Below are 18472 nucleotides of genomic sequence, written 5' to 3'. Positions count from 1 at the left end.
AAATGATACCAGATTGAAATCTGACTCTGTAGAAGGACTATCTCACTAGCAAGATCAGATGTGTGAGTAAATATAAAAGACTGCCTTTTCTTATTTTAAAAATCTCTATAAATGATTGTCTAAGGTTAAATAACTGCACTCTGGAGTTTATAATATATATGGAAACAAAATATTTTTATAATAATCCCTAAGAGCATGAAAATAAACTATTGTAAAGTTTCATATTATATAGAGAGCAATTTGTTGCTGGAAGGTACATTTTGGTAAGTTAAACTGTAAGCCCTAAAGATGCCTCCAAAAGGAGCAAACTGCTAACAAGGCAATGCTGAATTGCTAACATGGCAACACTGAACTGGGCTGCTCAGAACATACGTTAGTCCTAATGCCAGAACCTGTGATTGTGACTTTATTTGGAGAAATAAGGCACTTACAGATGTAATCAAGACTGAAAAAGACCCTATTCCAAAAAGAAAAGCAAAACTAAATGAAGCAAAAACAAATCCAAGCAGTACAGTAGATAAAATGGTGTTGATGATATAAATGGGGAAAAAAAAAAAATTGGGGCTGTAGAGATGGCTCAGTGGTTAAGAGCACTGGCTGTTCTTGCAGAGGACTAGGGTTCAGTTCCCAGCACCCACATGGCAGCTAACAACTGGCCCTAACTCCAGTTCCAGGGAATCTTATACCCTTTTTTGAGCTCTGTGGGCACTGTATGACATGGGTGCACTTACACACAGGCAAAACACTCATACACATAAAATAAAAATAAATAGAAAATAATTAAAACAACAAACAAAAGCCATTAATAATTGATGCTTATGGTCATTGGTACGTTTCTTTTTGTTTTTGGACTGGGCCTCACTATGGAGCCCTCGTTGGCCTGAAAATCACTATGGAGACCCCTTGAACACAAAGATCTGACTGCCTCTGCCTCTGCCTCCCAGCTATTTATTTAGTTCCACATCTCATTTATGTTTTCCATTCTCTAGGATCATCATATTCTCAACCTATAATTGGCTCTGTAGGAAGTCTGAGATTCATTCTCGTAACAAAACTCTCAGCAAGCATTGTCTGTACGTTGACATTACTGATTAGAATTTCTGCTCTCATACTATAGGACGAAGGATGTCTTTAAGATAGTTAAAACATGTACATTTGTGTCTGTTTTAAGGTTTCTATATCTGAAACTTAATTTTAGACCTGTGTACAGAAATAAATAATGGGGGAATGGAAGAATGAAATCCATCTGCACTTGTTCTAAAGAGGTCATATGCTTAAGAAGGAATCCATTTTGAATGAGTTATTTACATTATCTAGTTTGAAGAAACCTATGAAGCAATTATTGTATAAAGACTTATTTTATCTATTATTTTATTTGCACTATAAAACTCAACTAAAAATTATACATCTTTTCAGTAAGTTATATATACTTACTGAAGATTTTACATATTCAAAATTTTAAAGTTCCTCTAGAATTCTTTAGAATCAATACCTGACTAAACTGAAGAAATATAATGAATATAAGCAAGAAAGGCTAAACACCAACTGATGACACTGTCATAAATACCTTGTTTGTGGGCCAGAACTTTGTGTTTGTGCAACAAGAATTGGAGTGACCTCTCGACTATTTCCACTCTGTGAGAAAACAGACTTTGTTCCAGTTTGGCCCATTCTGGCAACAGACTGTAAAACACAAAAAGTCTAAGGTTTGTGATTATAGATTGCAGTACAAGTGATAAAAGACTATGATGCTCCTACCCACATTTTCCCAATGAAAATAGTTCATAATATATAATACCATCTTAAAATAGAGTACTGTGCTCATTACAGTGTATTAAAATTTTAAGACAACTACTAGTCTCAAGCGGTACAGATGAGCTTCCTATATATAAAGATAACAATACAGCAAGATTTTATACCCCTCCTTTGGCCCTTAATAAAGCAGCTCAACAGGGGTTCAAAAGAGATTAAAAAAAAAATCCCCTGATCACTTTCTAAATTGTAAAGATATTGCACTTTAGCATCACTCTAGTTCTAATTTTTAATTCACTGGTTTCTGCTTCCTTAGGAGTAAAAAAACAAAAAGCTTTGCCTCTTCTGTCTTCTCTACTTTTTTTGATTCACTTTCACCCCGATTATGTTATACTACACTATCTTTAACAAAAAACCCTTTTACTACAAATTTATAAAATGTATAGAAATATCTATAAAAATATTATCAGGTGGAGGGTTGGCAAGATGGCTCAGTGGGTAAACGAACATGCCTAGTAAGGCTGGTGACCCGAGTTTGTTCCATGGAACCCACATAAACGTGGAAGGAGAGAACCAATTCCACAAAGTTGCTATCTGACCTCCATATGCATGCCATGATGCAACCCCCCCATAATAAATTTTAAAAAATTTAAAAAATATATCAGAGGGGCTAGAGAGATGGCTCAGCAGTTAAGAGCAATTTCTGCCCTTGCAGAAGACCAGGGTTAATTTCCCAGCACCTACATGGTAGCTTATAACCATTTAGAACTTCAGTTTCAGGGGATCTGACACCCTATTCGGTCTCCATGGGCATTGCATGAACATGGTGCACTTGCATACATGTATGCAATACACTGATACACATAAAATAAAAATGTTATCAGAGAGATTTAGGATTGGGGATGCAGCTCAGTGGTACAATGCTTGCCTAGTATGTGTGAGGTCCCAAGTTGAGGGACTACAGCTTAGTGGTAGAGTGCTTGTTTAGTATTTGAGGGGCCCAAGGTCCAATCTTCTAGCATAGAAAAAAAAATTCTGGTTTACCTAAGCAAATTTTTTTTCATGTTAATTATTAGTGATATTAGAAACACATAGGCTAGGGCATGTGAGTGGTTGAGCACTTGCCCAGCATACACCCCCAGGACTGAGGAAAAAACAAAACAAAACCTACCCAAACCCAAACAACATTCATGCAATGGTGGAACAAGTTTAAAAAAAAAAGGCTGACAGAAACTGCCTTAATTTTATTTATGAGTATTTATTTAGCCATTGGTGAAATGAACTAGACTTATGATTTGTAAAGAGCCCACAGCTATGTGTCTAGTATCACTGGGAGACTATGACAATCGTGATATTCTTTCATATTTAGGTCAGTAACTCTAAGGAAAGAGTAAGTCTCTCTGGAATTACCTTTATAGATTGGAATTTTAAATATGCTTCTTTAAGCAATACCCAAACTGCATTTTACATGGAAAATACCTTTTTTGTAGGGGCTCCGGTGGATGGCACGTCAATTACAGGTGTATTAGTGTAGTTTTGTAAATAGGATCCATCTCCAGGACTTGGGGTTTCTAATGGCAAAATCCCAAAACTGAGAAGAGGTTGAAATCAAGGTGTCAAAAAGTCATCAAGGCATATATAAAGCAGCAGTATACTTAAATTAGAAGTCTAAAAGGAAGAGAATGGCAAATCAGTCTTGGGGGCAATGAGAATCTGAGGGGCAGATTAAATAAGCTGTGAATGTAGAGTATTCCACCCACCAGAACTAGGGGGGAGAAAAATCAGACAAGGATCTACTGATCTTAGGAGATTAGAAATAGAGTATCTTTTTAAAAGCTAAATTCTAAATGCTCAAATTACTTCCAATTCGTGGAATCCACAGGACTTGGACACAATTATGGAGACAATATCCCTAGAGATCATTGGATAATTACCTAAAAATTATCAACATAATTATATAGTGGTTTCTGGGGGTACCCTAACTTCCTGGTCATGCTATTTAAGTAGCTCCCACTCCTGAAGACCCCATTCATAGTCTATTCTAACACAAATTTTCTTTGATAGCTTTAAATATATATCCTCTGTGATGAATTCCTATATTTATTTATACATATACATATTTCCAATAATTTTGAAAAACTATTTCACATCAATAAGGGTCAATTCTTCCTCTATGTCTTCAAAAACAGCACTGACAATAACCAATACTGCTATAATTGTATCATAAGCATACCAATACTTCAAGGGGCTCATTACTAGCTCCAGATGTACAGCCATAAAGACAGTATCCTTTAATACATATGCTAAATGAGGCATATTTAAGAGCTTTAATACACATTATTATCAACATATTATTATTAATATATTAAAACATTATTATCATTATTATTTTAAGAAAGGGCTTCAGATATCATAGGCTGGTCTCAAACTTGTAACTCACAGCTGAGGATGACCTGGGACTTCAGATCATCTTACCTCTACCTCCCGAGTATTAGGACACAGGTATTCAAAACTTAACCCAGTTTATGTTGTGCTGAGGATCAAATTCAGGGATTTGTGCATGCTAGGCAAGTATTCTACTCACTGAACTACAACACCCAGTCCTTTAATATTTAATTAAAAAAAATTTATACACATACTGTGTTTCTTTTACTTTATTTACTGAAAATAGAATGTCATTTTCCATACTAATTTGGGAAGACGTTGCTTATATTAACTTATAATACTATGAATCATCATAGATGAATACATTTTAAAATACCTTGTTTGACTTACCTTGGGGTTAACGGACTAAGAGCAGTTGGTCCTCCTAATAAACTTCGACCGGTTTTTGGTTTATTCTGAACCTGTTTAGATAATATGGAAGTACCAGTTCCAAGAGGGACATTATCTGGTGAAATTACAGCTGAATCAATGTAAGACACTGAGGAATCTGTATTCAAGGAGTACTTTGAGTTGGACGATTCTAAGTTCAGTCTGTTTAATTCCTGAAACAGAAAATTTCTAACATGTCACTTATGACATATTATTTAGCTCAGATTATTTTTTGGGGGTTTCAGAATATTTTGAACATTAGAAGTAATTACACTTACAATTGTGTCCTGGGGTGTTTCTGTAAGAACTGTCTCAGGCTGTCTATGAGATAAACTATGATTAGATACTAGTGTTGTACAAGAGTTGGGCAGACAGTTGCTAAAATTCTGTATAGATGTTAATTTAAATGTTTGGTCAGGATCTGGCTTTTCACCTGTGAAGACCGAAAAACAAAAGAAAACAAAATTTGCCTCTGAGGGATAATTTTTTTCAAGTATGCAAAGTTAAGTGAAAATATGGCATTTAGAATTTTGAAAATTCTCTTGTCCATTTTTGCTAATCAAAATTACTTCCCCAAAGCCCATTCATTAATTATTGTGGAAGTTAACCATTAAAGATGAATTTAGAAAATAAACTAAATCACAAGTTTTAATTATAAATCAGAGTCAGAGAGATGGCTCAGTGGGTAAAGGGTTAACCTGCCGCCAAGCCTGACAACCTGAGTTTGATCCCTAGGGTATACATGTGGGAAGGAGAAAACTGACTCTCAAAAATTGTTCTCTGATATGCATACACATGCCATGGCATGCGTGCACAAACACACAAAATAACTAATTTGTATATCTTAAATCACGGGAAAAATTAAATTTCTTTTTGTTTGTTTTGAGACAGGGTCTCAAATAGCCCAGTCCGCTCTCAAACTCAGCCTAAAATTACTTTGAATTTTCAATCCTCTATCCCTACCGCATGGGTATGGGGATTATAGGCTTGTTTCATCACACTCAGCTCAGGAAAATGCAGATTTCTGTTTGTTTAAAAGCAAAAAAAGAAAGGAACTAGATCTACATTTCAATATAGCAGGTGAGTCTGGTAGGTTGAAACTCAGCAGATATGGTAAAGACTGAATGCCCCATTTTTTCCTAAAATAACTTTTATTTATTTATTGTGTGTGTATGTATGTGTATGCGGGTGCATATGGCAGTCTGAGAGCAACTTGTGGTAGCTGGCTCTCTCCTTTTACCATGTGGGCCCTGGGGAGCAAACATCGGTTGTCAGACTTGACAGCAAGTGTGTATACCTGCTGAGCCATTTCATTGGTTTTTAAGAAAAAAAATTTTTTTAAACATTTTTTCATTTATTTATTGTGTGTGGATGTGTGTGGACAAGCATGTGCCATGGCACATGTAGTGGTCAGAGGTCAACTTATAGGAGTCTGTTCTCTCCTTCTATCATGTGGGTTCTAAGGATTGAACTAGGGTCATTAGGCTTGGTGGCAAGCATAGTGGATATACTCACTGAGCCATTTAGCCAGCTGGGTATGTTTAAAAACATCCTTTATGCTTCTTGAGCATAAATAATGAGACATACCCTATATTGTCTACGTCTTATTCATCAAGGACTTGAGTCCAATTCTCAGGACCCACATGGTGGAAGGAAAAAACCAACTCTGAAAAGTTATCCTCTGACCTCCACACATGCATGCTGATTTTCATTCTCTCTGTCTCTGTCATCTATCTATCTTGTTAAATATGTTTAATTATCCAGAAAGAAAAAAAAAGTGGGAGTGAGGCACACATAATCCCATTATTCAAAGGCTAAGGCTAGTCTGGCCTACAAAGTGAGTTCTAAGCCAGCTGGTGCTACTAGGGAGACCCTGTCTCAAAACAACAAAACCAAACGAAAAAGTAAACAAAGTGATTTGGGCTAGTGTTGTATAGATAATGTCATTTATTCTGGAGGACACAGATATTTAAGGTAGGCTGGATAAACAGGAAACTACTGAATTTAATCTTTTAAAAAATATTTATTATTATTATTTTTTGGCCTATTATCTTTATTTTATGTGTATGAGTATATTGCCTGCATGTATGTGAGAGCACCCGTGTCATGCAATGCTGCGGAGGTCAGAAGAGGGCTTTGGATTCCCCTGGAACTGGAGTTAAGGACAGTTTGTAACCACCATGTGGGTGCTGGGAACCGAACCCGGGTCCTCTGCAAGAGCAATCAGTGCTCTTAACCGCTGAGCCATCTCTCCAGCCCCGTGAATTTAATCTTTGGGTCATGAGCAGTTACCTTATTTCTTACTCACATAATTCTAATTTCTTTCTTTTGGGGGAGGGGTGTTTTTTGAGACAGGGTCTCATATAAGACAGGCTGGCCTTACCATGTAACTGAAGCAGGCCTTAAGCTCAGGATCCTGTCTCTGTCTCCATCTCTGTAGTACTGGGATGTAGGTACATTCCTCCACACCTACCTCTAACTTACTTCTTATACTCAATTTAACAGCCTTTAGCTTGCAAAATATTTTTCTTTTAGCTAACTGAGTCTCCAAAAAATGGTAGAAAAAAATATTTTTAAGAAACAAGAAAGAAGGAGGAATCCTCACCTCCACAAGCTTACCTATTTCACATAATGATTCAAAGGGAGACCAGAGGAAAGGATTTAAACTAAGGCTCTTTTGGTAACACTCTGATCCTTTGGCAAGCCGATCTGTCTTGCTGTAGAGAGAAGTAATAGATTAAACAAGCTATAAACACCAAAGCATTTCTTACAATTTGTGGTTTTAGAAAATTAGGTAAATAGTATATAAATTCTCAGAGCATTCTTTTGATGCTTCCCAAAATTGTCAATTTCTCTTTGAGATAATGTCTCATTATATAGGCCTGACTAGTCTCAAGCTCTCAATCTTCCTGTCTTAGACTTTTTATTTTTTTGAGATAGGCTCTCATTATGTAGACCTGGTTGACCTCAATCTTACAGAGATCTGCCTGCCTCTGCCTCTGAGTGCCAGGATTTAAAGGTGTGTACCACCACACCCAGCTCTGTCCTTAGATTCTTAAGTGCTGAGGTTACAAGTGTATACCACCATGCTCACCTCTCTACTGCCTTCTTGGATATTTAATTTCTTGGCAGATAACAGTTACTGACAGATCTAGAAAACATCCAAATGCTTCATATTCTGTTTACTAATTCTCCAGTATATTTAAATGATTATATTTTTTAACAAAGTAGAAGCGATGGTAGCTTTTAATGAAGAGGGAGTCAGTATAATCTGAGACTTGTAAAGACTTCTTTGGGGGAGCTTACATCATCTGCCCTACTTTTAAATTTTCAACTAAGTAGATAATAGGATAAATAATGTGATAAAAATAAGAAATTTGGGCTGGGGGTAGGGAAGGAGTGTATTTATGGTAGAACAGTTGCTTAGCATGTGCAAAGCCCCAGGTTTGATACCCAGCATTGAGTGTCGGGAGCCATGCTTGACATGAGCATAGGAAAAAACAAGAGTGCCACTTTAAGAGCTTCTGAGCTCTCTGCTTCAGTGGTTTGAGCTGACAGGCTGTGCCTCCATGATAAATCAGGTCTTCTAGAAAGTTAGTTTCGGTTCAGTCTTTGGGCACTGGAGTTGGTGAGGTAATGCAGCAATGTGCTGCGTCTGTAGTTACTTTCTGTTAGTTATATATCCTTGGTGATTCCTTGGTTACCCCAAATCTGATTCCTATATAAGATCCGTGTTCCTCACAACAATGAGCCATTCTGTGATTGCTCACCTGACTGCTAAGAATTAAACTTTATATAATAAAATCAAGACCTTTGTCTTGACTCTTCTTTTGTTAAAGACCCAAGCCTGGTGGGCTTGGGGGGCATTCAACAATTGAGCAATAAAAGATGAAGTGCTACCTGTATAGACAATAAACGTGGATAAAGGGAGGAGCAGGAGTGGGAGGCAGGAAATCCATAGCTAGGACCATTCAAAGGATATTTCCTTTTTTTTAAAAAAATATTTTTTATGTGTATGAGTATATTGCTTGTGTGTAGGTAGGTGCACCCATGTAGTGCAACGTTCGAGATCAGAAGAGGGCATCAGATCCCCTGGAACTAGAGATACAGACAGTTGCCAGCCATTATGTGGGTGTTGGGAACTGAACCTGGGTCCTCTGCAACAGCAGCCAATGCTCTTAACCCAAGTCATCTCTCCAGCCTTCAAATGAGATTTCCTAACAGAAAAATAGTTGTCCGAAGACTGACTTAATCATCTACCAGGAATATAGAAGTAACTTAAATATGAAACAAGGAAAAGGCATAAAGGCCATTTTCTGAAGGTGAGCAAGTTAAAAATAGAAAAGTAGAGGGGCTGGAGAGATGGCTCAGTGGTTAAGAGCACTGACTGCTCTTGTAGAGGACCCGGGTTTGATTCCCAGAACCCACATGGTGGCTATGAACCATCCTTAACCCCAGTTCCAGGGGAATCTGAAGCTCTCTTCTGACCTCCGTGGCATTGCATGACATGGGTGCACTCACACGTAGGCAATATACTCATATACATAAAATAAAAATAATAAAATATTTAAAAAAAATAGAAAAATAGCAAATCAGGACATGGCTTGGTGGATAAGAACACTTGCTGAACAAGCACGAAGACTTGAGTTCAAATCCTCAGCACCACCTCATCTCAGTGTTAAGAGCATCTGCTTTGCATGCATGAGGCCCTGGATTCAATTCCCAGAACTGCCAAATCCTCAGCAACCATATAAAAAAGGTGGGTGTGAACCATGTGTGAGTCTGCAATCCCAGCACTGTGGGAGGTAGAGACAGAAGGATGGATAGGATCTGGTAACTGACAGGCTAGCTTCTGGTTCAGTGAAAGACCCTGAGGCAGAGAGCGAGAGAGGGGGGCACCCAATGTCCTCCTCTGGCCTTGGTGCGTGTATGTGTACATACACTATACATACACGCTAAATAATTTTCTTTTGAAAGAAAGGAAGTAAAAAAGGAAAAATACAGTGAAAACTCATTATCTGAGGGCTAGTCTGGATGGTGGCAGAAATTTTTAACCTCAGCACTTGGGAGGTGAGTAGGTAGAGCTCTATGAGTTCCAGGTCAGCCGGGTCTATCCACATAGTAAGTATCAGACTGGCCAGGGTTACCCAGTAAGACCCTGTCTTTAAAAATACAACTTGTCCTAAGCTTCAAGTAGCGCTATTATCATCCCTTGTAATTCCAAAGTAAGGACATTTTTTCTGTTTTCTGTTTTCTGTCCCTATCTTTATAAAATCTCCTTTTTGGGTGCCAAACTTAACCTTTCCTCTGCTGCTGGGTAGTTTGATTTAGGTTTATCCCTCTCTAAGCTTCCTATGTTCAAAACAGAATTCATCTTTTCTCTCCAAATCTGTTCTCTCTCTTTCTTATTCCACGTATGTTAAGGGTACCATCATCATTGTACGTTCAGATTCAAAATCCTACTTACAGATGCCACTAACTTGGTTATTTTCCTTAAACTCCATAGAAAGGCTGAATTCATGCACTTTTGTTTTATCTCTGGCTTAATGTTCTCTGGATTCATTTTCACTGTTATGACTGCTAGTACTTCTCACATGAACTATCAATAGGTCCTTAATTAAAGCCCCAGGTTTCTCATTATCTCCGCAATTCATGCAATATAGTCCCTTTTTTATAGTACCAACCATACTCTGCCTGTCTGATCATTCTTGAGATTTATTATTTTCTAAGTGTAAGGAATAAGATCTTTTTCATTTTTTAAAAATATATTTTAAAATTTTTTATTTAGTATTTTTATTTTATGTGTATGTGTGTATTGCTTGCATGTAGATAAGTGCACCCCTGTTGTGCAATGCCTACGGAGGACAGAAGAGGCTGTCAGATCCCCTGGGACTGGAGTTAAAGACAGTTGTTAGCTGCCATGTGGATGCTGGGATTTGAACTTTTTTTTTTTCTGCAAGAACAACCAGTGTTCTTAACCACTGAGCCATCTCTCCAGTCCCAATCTTTTTCATTTTTATACTATCCTTTTCCTGATTTCAATAAATCCTGACCTTTTTGCTTGCACAAGGCAACACAAATATTTTTATTATTTTATTAATATTTTTAAAAGTTGCCCTATACAGAGTTTAGGAATTATTTAAATGACCAGGAAAATAGTGAGCACACACAATTTAATTAAAGATAAAAAAATTTTTAAAATTTATTTTGTATTTTATGTGTTTGAGTGTTTTGCCTACATTTGTGCACTATGTGCATGCAATACAGGCAGAGGCCAGAAAAGGGTGTTGGATCCCCTGGAACTGGAGTTATGGACAGCTGTTAGTCACTATAAGGGTGCTGGAACCAAACCTGGGTCCTCTCCAAGAGCAGTCAGTGCTCTTAACCACTGAGACATCCCTCTAGCCCCTAAAAAAGCTACTTCCCTAATACTACTTAAATATTTTTTTACATTAGAAAAAGGAAAATTTCCTCAACTTTTGATACCTGACAAGGTTAATTTTAAAAATAAGCCATGATCTGATTAATATACCACAAAATAGAAAAAAAATACAATTAGCATTTAAGAAATTAAATACAGACCAGGTGTGGTGGTGCGTGCCTTTAATCCCAGTACTCGGGAGGCAGAGCAGGTGTATGTCTACGATATCAAGGCCAGCCTGGTGTACATAGCAAGTTCCAGGCTAGCCAGGACTACTATGTAGTGAGATCCTGTCTCAAAAAAGAAAGAAATTAAATACACAAATACATTCAGAAGTATAAATGTATTAATAAATAACCTAAGAGCTAACTGGGGAAGAAGCCAAGTGTGGAATTATAACAATATATCCTGGAAAATAAAAGCTCTAATTAATCATTAGAGGGATAAAAAGAACGAAGATTTATGACAACTTCCTGATTTACTCTGTGTTCAGATGGACCTTTAATAAATGCATGGCTATATACAAAACCCAGCAAGGAGTTTCCCAAAGAATTAGGGTAAAAGAATTATTTACAATGTTGGAAGGAATGAACCTAAAACGTTAGTATTTGTTATGTCCTACCATTTGTTTCATGTGCTAATTAATAAGAGACCAAGAAAATGAATATACATGAGACAGAGAAGAAAAATTAACATGCCATAACATGTAGGTATCTAGATTACCAGGTATAGATCTGTCCTAAGATAGGTATATGATGGCTAAAATGAAAAGCCAGAGGCTTTTTATTGTTCTTGTCCTTTTTGAGACAAGGTTTCCCTGTAGCCATAACTGACCTGGAACTCACTATGTAGAACAGATCTGCCTGCCTCTGCCTCTGCCCCTGAGTGCATGTGCCACCACACCTGGTGAAAAGCCAGTTTTAAAGGGAGGTTGTTTCACTTCGAATACTTAACTATCTTTTCTCAGGACTAGCTTCATCTGTACCTTCAAAAACTTTTAAAGTAGTATTTAAAAATAATAGTAAAAGGTATATGGCATTCTTTGTGTTTTTAATATTTTCCTTTTAAAAACTTTATTTTGGAAGAATTATGAATGTGTTCATGGTAAGAAGTGATATTCTTAGGCTGGGTGTGGTGGTGTATGCCTTTAATGCCAGCACTTGGGAGGCAGATGCAGGTGGATCTTTGTGAGTTCAAGGACAGCCTGGTCTACATAGCAAGTTTCAGGCCAGTTTGCGGCTACAGGGAGACTGTCTCAAAAAGACAGAAAAAAAAAAAAAAAGTGATATTTTTTGTTTATAATTATTTTGCATTTCTTTAAGATTTTAATTTTATTTTTAATTACATGTATATGCATGTGTCTGAGTGAGGGTATGTGAGCCCCTGGTGTGGGTGCAGGGAACTGAACAGGGGGTCCTCTGCAAGAGCAGTATGCCCTTTTAACTGCTGGGCTATCTCTCCAGACCCTGCATTTTCCTTTGCAGGGTGTTTTTTTGTTCGTTTTTTAAAGCTTAGATTACTAGTTTGAGACTGTTTATTTATTTATTTATTTTTTCTGTCTTTTTGAAGCAGGGTCTCCCTGTAGCCCCAGCTGTCCTGGAACTCACTATGTAGACCAGGCTGGCCTTGAATTCACAGAGATCCGCCTGCCTCTGCCTCCCAAGTGCTGGGACGACAGGCGTGCGCCACCACACCCTGTGGAGACTGTTCATTTTTAAGTACACAGGGATACAAAATTTCTTTTAACACGACTTTAACTGTATCACCCAATTTTCAATATGTTGTACATTATCTTTTGTTTTGTTTCTTTGAAATACCATTTCATACTGTTGCCCAGGTCACCTTGATTTCACTATTTTGCCCAGGCTGACCTTGAACTTGAGCTCTTCCTCCTGTTTCCCAAGTACTAAGATTACAGATGTATCCTTCCATGCCTGGCATATTTTTTTCACATTCAATGCATCTTTAAAATTTTCCTGTGAGACTTCTTTGGCCCAAAAATTACTCAAAGGGATACTGTTTAATTTCCAAGTGTTTAAGAGATTTTTCTACGTACTTACTGGGATATTTATCATCTAAACCAACTATTTTAACCAGTGATATCATAATGCTTCATTTTAGTTAACATTTTAAAAGTGCAGTATATTGTGCTTTTTGAAAAAAAATTAAAAAATATTTTATTTATTATTTTTATTTTATGTGTATGACTGTGTTGACTGCATGTAGGTAAGTGCACCTGTGTCATGAAATGTCCACGGAGGACAGAAGAGGCCATCGGATCCCTTGTAACTGGAGTTACAGACAGTTGTTAGTTGCCATGTGGGTACTGGTATTTGAACTTGGGTCTTCTGCAAGAACAACCAGTGTTCTTAACCGCTGAGCCATCTCTCTAGCCCTGTATATTGTGCTTTTTAAGAATATTTCTCATGGGGCTAGCCCTGATCTATGTGAATTCAAGGCCAGCCTGGGATACATGGTAAGACAATGTCTCAAAAACCAACTAAACCAAACAAAAAAACCAAAAAAATTACAACAAAAAACTTGTAAAATCACTATTATTTCAAATACCATTATAGGAGATTTCTTTTACACATTTCAAAATCATGATGACTACTCTTACTTTGTATTATTGAAACCTGACTTGAAGCCTCTTTCTAAGGAGTAACTGATATTTAAAATCAAGGTAAACAAATTTCACTCTTCTGCTAGGCGTGGTGGTGGAGCATGCCTTTAATCCCAGCACTTGGGAGGCAGAGGCAGATGGATCTTTGTAAATTCAAGGCCAGCATGGTTAACATAGTGAGTTACAGGCCAGCTGGGGCTGCAGAAGAGACCCTGTCTCAAAAAGACAAAAAAAATATACAATTAAAAAAGCCAAACCAATTTCACTCTTCTTCCTCAGTAAATCACTGAGACACTGTCTTCATCCAAGGTAAGAACACCTAACATTCTGTGTACTTGACAGAGCTGCTGCAGCTATTATCACTAAGAGTAAGTGAAGAGTCAAAAATGAGACCAACTGGTTTAATGAGGTCAGGAATGAGAAAGGTTTGGATCTACTCAGTCAAGTTGTATTTGTTGATATACATCAGGACAGGGCCTTGTAAACTACAAAGCATTATTACATAGGAAACTTTTCTGGTAGTTTGAGTCATTCTTACTTACCAATATACATGTCCCAACAATGAAAGAGTAAAGCAAGCTGAATCACCAAACTCAGTAACGATATCATCATGGGTTTTTTGCTTATTAAATACTCCACCAGATAAGATCTGTTCCCCTTCAGCAAGCCTTTAAAATATAAATTGATGGATATTCTAAAGTCAATCCAAAAGCACAGCATGAAGATATCCTTATTATCATTGTATATCAACTATGGAGACAATAAAGTACAATCTTTCTGGTTATTTTTAGAATAGAGGTAATCACATACTTAGAATCACTGGGCAGCCAGAAATTTATGACCTTAAAATTGTAGTCTTTCCTTTAAAAATAGAACACATTAAAATTTAGTTTTGATATGTATAACTCTAGTCTGAGCAGCATATTTATTACTCATGACAAAAGAAACAGAAGACCATCTTATTTGGGGGGGAATATGAATGGTTCTTAAAAATTATTTTATTTATATGTATGTGTGTGTGTGTATGTGTGTGTCTGTGCATATGTTACATGTACGCAGTAACAAGTCCGTGGAGGCTAGAAGAGAGGGTTGAATTCCTTAGAGCTAAAGTCACAGGCAGTTGTGAGCTACTGGAGATGGGTGTGGATCTCTGTGAGTTCAAGGCCAGCCTGGTCTACATAGTGAGTTCCAGGCCAGCTGGGGCTATAGGGAGACCCTGCCTCAAAAATATCACCCCCTCCCCCCAAGATTGGAAGATTTAAAAATAATCTAGTAACAAATCTTACAGCTATTTTAGTTAGCCTTAATGACAGTTGTTAGACAAATATAGTCTATAAGCATATGAGAAGTTTGAAACTTATGTGTAACCTCCAAATACAAATCTACAAATAAAACATATATAGGCTTTTCTATGTATTTGTTTAGTCACTTTTACCATATTTCATCTCCTATAGCACAGAAAATAACAGGCTAACTAAGTATAGTTCCAGCTAACACCAGATTTGGAATATGGACAGCTGTCTTGGTTTAACTGTAACAAACAAAAGAAATGTTCTTTTGACCTGTCCCTTACTTAAAAATGGTAGGGGTGGGCAAGAAACTACAAAGTTAACTTAGATACATTATCCTTCAGTGAACTGTCATGTTTTCAGACTTATTTAGATTGGTCTAACAATGAAAGCCAAAGGAAATGAGATTTATGATCATTTTGGAAGCTTGTAATTACAACTTAAGTCTCTCTGAAATTCTGCTATTTGGGGGTTGAAGATGTAGCTCAATAGCCAAAATACTTGCATAGCATGGATGAAGCTCTGGGTTCAGATCCCCAGCACCAAAAACAGAATTAGTATTTGTCATAAGGGAATTTCTCAATGACCAAAATAATGACACAAGCAACAATGCAAACATTTCTCAAACTGCTATTCAAATAAGAGAGGAAAGGAGTTCATAATTTTATTCAAATGGAAGTAGAACACTTACTTGCTGAGATCAACACAACATTTTGCAAGCAGGTATTTACACTGTGGTGTGGTACAACTGTGTCCTTTCAAGAGCCGATACGCTTTATATGCCTTTCCTGAGCGGTAATAACAGGTTGCCAGTAAAAACAAGGCTTCTTCTGAATGTACTAAAAGTAAAATTAAGAAAAGTTAAACTGTTCAGCATTTTGGATGGTATTGTTTGTCTGGCAATAAACATATTATTTCATTTCATTTTTCAATTCTGAGGCAATTACTATTGCCTTTATTTATTTTTGGGTTGTTTGTTTGCAACAAGATTTCCCTGCAGTCCTAGCTGTCCTGGAACTCACTAAGTAGACCTGCTGAAATTAAAGGCATGTACCACCACACCCAGCTATCATTACTTTTATAAATGAAAAAATGAGAAATGCTTAGGCATTAAATAACTTGGCTAAGACTGCACAAATTTATATTTAAAGTTGCAGTATTAGAATTTATATCATAGCTATCAACTCTAAATCTATGCTCTTAGCCAAAGAATATGGACCATGTTCTAATAAAAATGAATACCTAGACGAAAATTTCTAAAGATTGAGAAATGATTAATTAAATAACAGCCTACGAACCCACAGCAACTCTATAGTTACTAATTTAATACTGTGGGAACCACACAGTTAAAAGGTAAGAGTTTTTTGAGTTAGCATCAATTATAAAGAAAAACAAGGCCGGTCAAGATGGCTCAGTGTGTAGAGGTACTTCTTGTCAGACTTGAAGACCTGAGTTAGATCCCTGGGACCCACATGGTAAAAGGAGAAAACCTATTCCTGCAAGTTGTCCTCTGACCTCCATACACACATCATGACATGTACCACTACCCCATATTAAAAAATAAAAAGAATGGGTGTTGGGGATTTAGCTCAGTGGTAGAGCGCTCGCTTAGCAAGCGCAAGGCCCTGGGTTCGGTCCTCAGCTCCGAAAAAAATAAAAATAAAAATAAAAAGAATGTAAAAAATACTTCTAAAGAGAAGTTGAACAGGGGCTGCAGAGATGGCTTAGTGGTTAAGAGCACTTGCTGCTCTTGCAGAGGACCTAGGTTCGGTTCCCAGAATCAACATGGAAAAGTCACAACAATCTGTAACTCCAGTTACAGGGGATCTGACACCATCTTCTGGTCTCTTCAGGCACCAGGTATGGACACAGTGCATATTCATACATGTAGGCAAAAACTCATACATATAAAAATTAAAAAAAAAAAATCTTAGAAAAAAAAAACAAAACCAAGATAGGTATGGTGGCTCACTGAAGCAGGAGGACTGATGAAAGAGTTCAGGCCAGCTTGGCCTATGGAGTGAGACCTTGTCTCAAAACAGAACAGCTGGAAGAGCTCAGTCAATAAAGGCAGGCACCAGGATCTGAGTTCAATCCTCAGAACCCCCAAAAGGCTGGCTCATAGTCTGAAGCACTAGGATGGTAGAGACGAGAGGGCCCCTGGGCATTACTGGCTAAAGAGCCTAGCCTACTTGGTGAGTTCCAGGTCAATAGCATCCATCCATACATGAACATGTACACATATGAACATATGCAAACAAAAAGACAGAAAAAAAGAACAAGAAAGGAAACAATGAGTGATAATAAAAAAACTTGTTAGTCATAAACATGATGGAGTTCCATATACTTTATTCATTTATGGTCCTATACAAATGAATAGATTACAAACCTTCAGCATACAGTCGTTCTGCAAGGAAAACTGCATCTCGGTAAGCATAGTGGTTTAGTGCTTGCCATATAGCAGCCTGCAAGTAGAGGGGGAAAAAAAGCACATAAGTATACACAGTTTCAAAGTAACTCCTAGTACAGAGCCTCGAACAAGATACCCAAGCTAATTTCTCTAATTCACTTCAGGTTACCAGGCTTGGTCCCAAGTGCTGTAACTGCCTAGCCATTGAACTAGACCTGGTTATTATTTTTTAAGATTTTTTTTTTTTGTATTTTGGGGCTGGAGAGATGCCTCAGTGATTGAAAAGTACTGGCTGCTCTTACAGAGGACCCAGGTTTGGTTCCCAGTACCGACATGGAAGCTAACAACCATCTGTAACTCTAGTTCCAGAGGATCTGACACCCTCTTCTGGCCTCCATGGGCACTGTGTGCATGGGTGCACTTATATCCATGTATGCTCATAAACATAAAATAAAAAAAAATAGAGCTGATGTGGTGGCACATGCCTTTAATCCCAGAACTCAGAGGGCAGAGGCAGGTGGATCTCTGTGAAACTGAGGCCAACCTGGTCTACATTGTGAGTTCCATGTCAACTAAGGCTACAGGGAGACCTTGACCCAAGTTCCCTCCCTTAACCCCCTCCCACCCGCCAAAAATATTGATTGGTATTTTACTTGTGTGTGTCTGTGTGAGCACACGCTATGTGTGTTTGGGTGCCTAGAGAGGTCAGAGAGGGTGTTGGATCCACTAGAGCTGCAGTTACAGGCTGCCTGATATGGGTCCCAGGAACTGAACTTGGGTCCTCTGGATGAGCAGCAATCACTCTTAATGGTGAAGCCATCTTTCCAGCCCAGTATCCCCAATTTACAACTCCAATGGCCACAGAACAAACTCCATAGGGACCAGACAGTTTCTTACTATATAGTTCCTAATATACCTGCATCTACTCCCTCAGCCCTTTCATAGACTTTCAAGCTTCTGTCCCTCTCTGTACATTTTCTTCCTTCACCAGGGAATGTTGGCTCCCTTACTAATCTCCCTGAATAACTGGTTCATCCCTAAAAGCCTAGCTTAATAACATATAATCCATAAAAAATTTCCTTCCTTCCTTCCTTCCTTCCTTCCTTCCTTCCTTCCTTCCTTCCTTCCTTCCTTCCTTCCTCCTTCTCTCCCTCCCTTCCTCC

General features: G+C 37.7%; 1 protein-coding gene across 4 annotated transcripts in view; it reads right to left on the bottom strand.

The window, feature by feature from the left end:
* Positions 1 to 18472, bottom strand: part of Cdc27 (cell division cycle 27) — a 76362-nt gene that overhangs the window by 37820 nt on the left and 20070 nt on the right. For 2 of the 4 annotated variants that reach the window (XM_017795306.2, XM_017795305.2), the window contains exons 2-9: positions 17289 to 17364; positions 15591 to 15738; positions 14153 to 14278; positions 7186 to 7283; positions 4845 to 4999; positions 4528 to 4739; positions 3232 to 3343; positions 1568 to 1701 (exon numbers count right to left, since the gene is read on the bottom strand). In XM_017795306.2, coding sequence (XP_017650795.1) covers positions 1568 to 1701; positions 3232 to 3343; positions 4528 to 4739; positions 4845 to 4999; positions 7186 to 7283; positions 14153 to 14278; positions 15591 to 15738; positions 17289 to 17364 — 1061 coding nt within the window. The remainder of the gene's footprint in view (positions 1 to 1567; positions 1702 to 3231; positions 3344 to 4527; positions 4740 to 4844; positions 5000 to 7185; positions 7284 to 14152; positions 14279 to 15590; positions 15739 to 17288; positions 17365 to 18472) is intronic. The other 2 variants (XM_008821888.3, XM_008821889.3) reach the window with 1 other exon arrangement.

This window comes from Nannospalax galili, unplaced genomic scaffold (assembly GCF_000622305.1).
Source record: "Nannospalax galili isolate Female #2095 unplaced genomic scaffold, S.galili_v1.0 scaffold1128, whole genome shotgun sequence".
Lineage (NCBI taxonomy): Eukaryota > Metazoa > Chordata > Mammalia > Rodentia > Spalacidae > Nannospalax > Nannospalax galili.
This window is presented reverse-complemented; position numbering and strand designations above follow the sequence as displayed.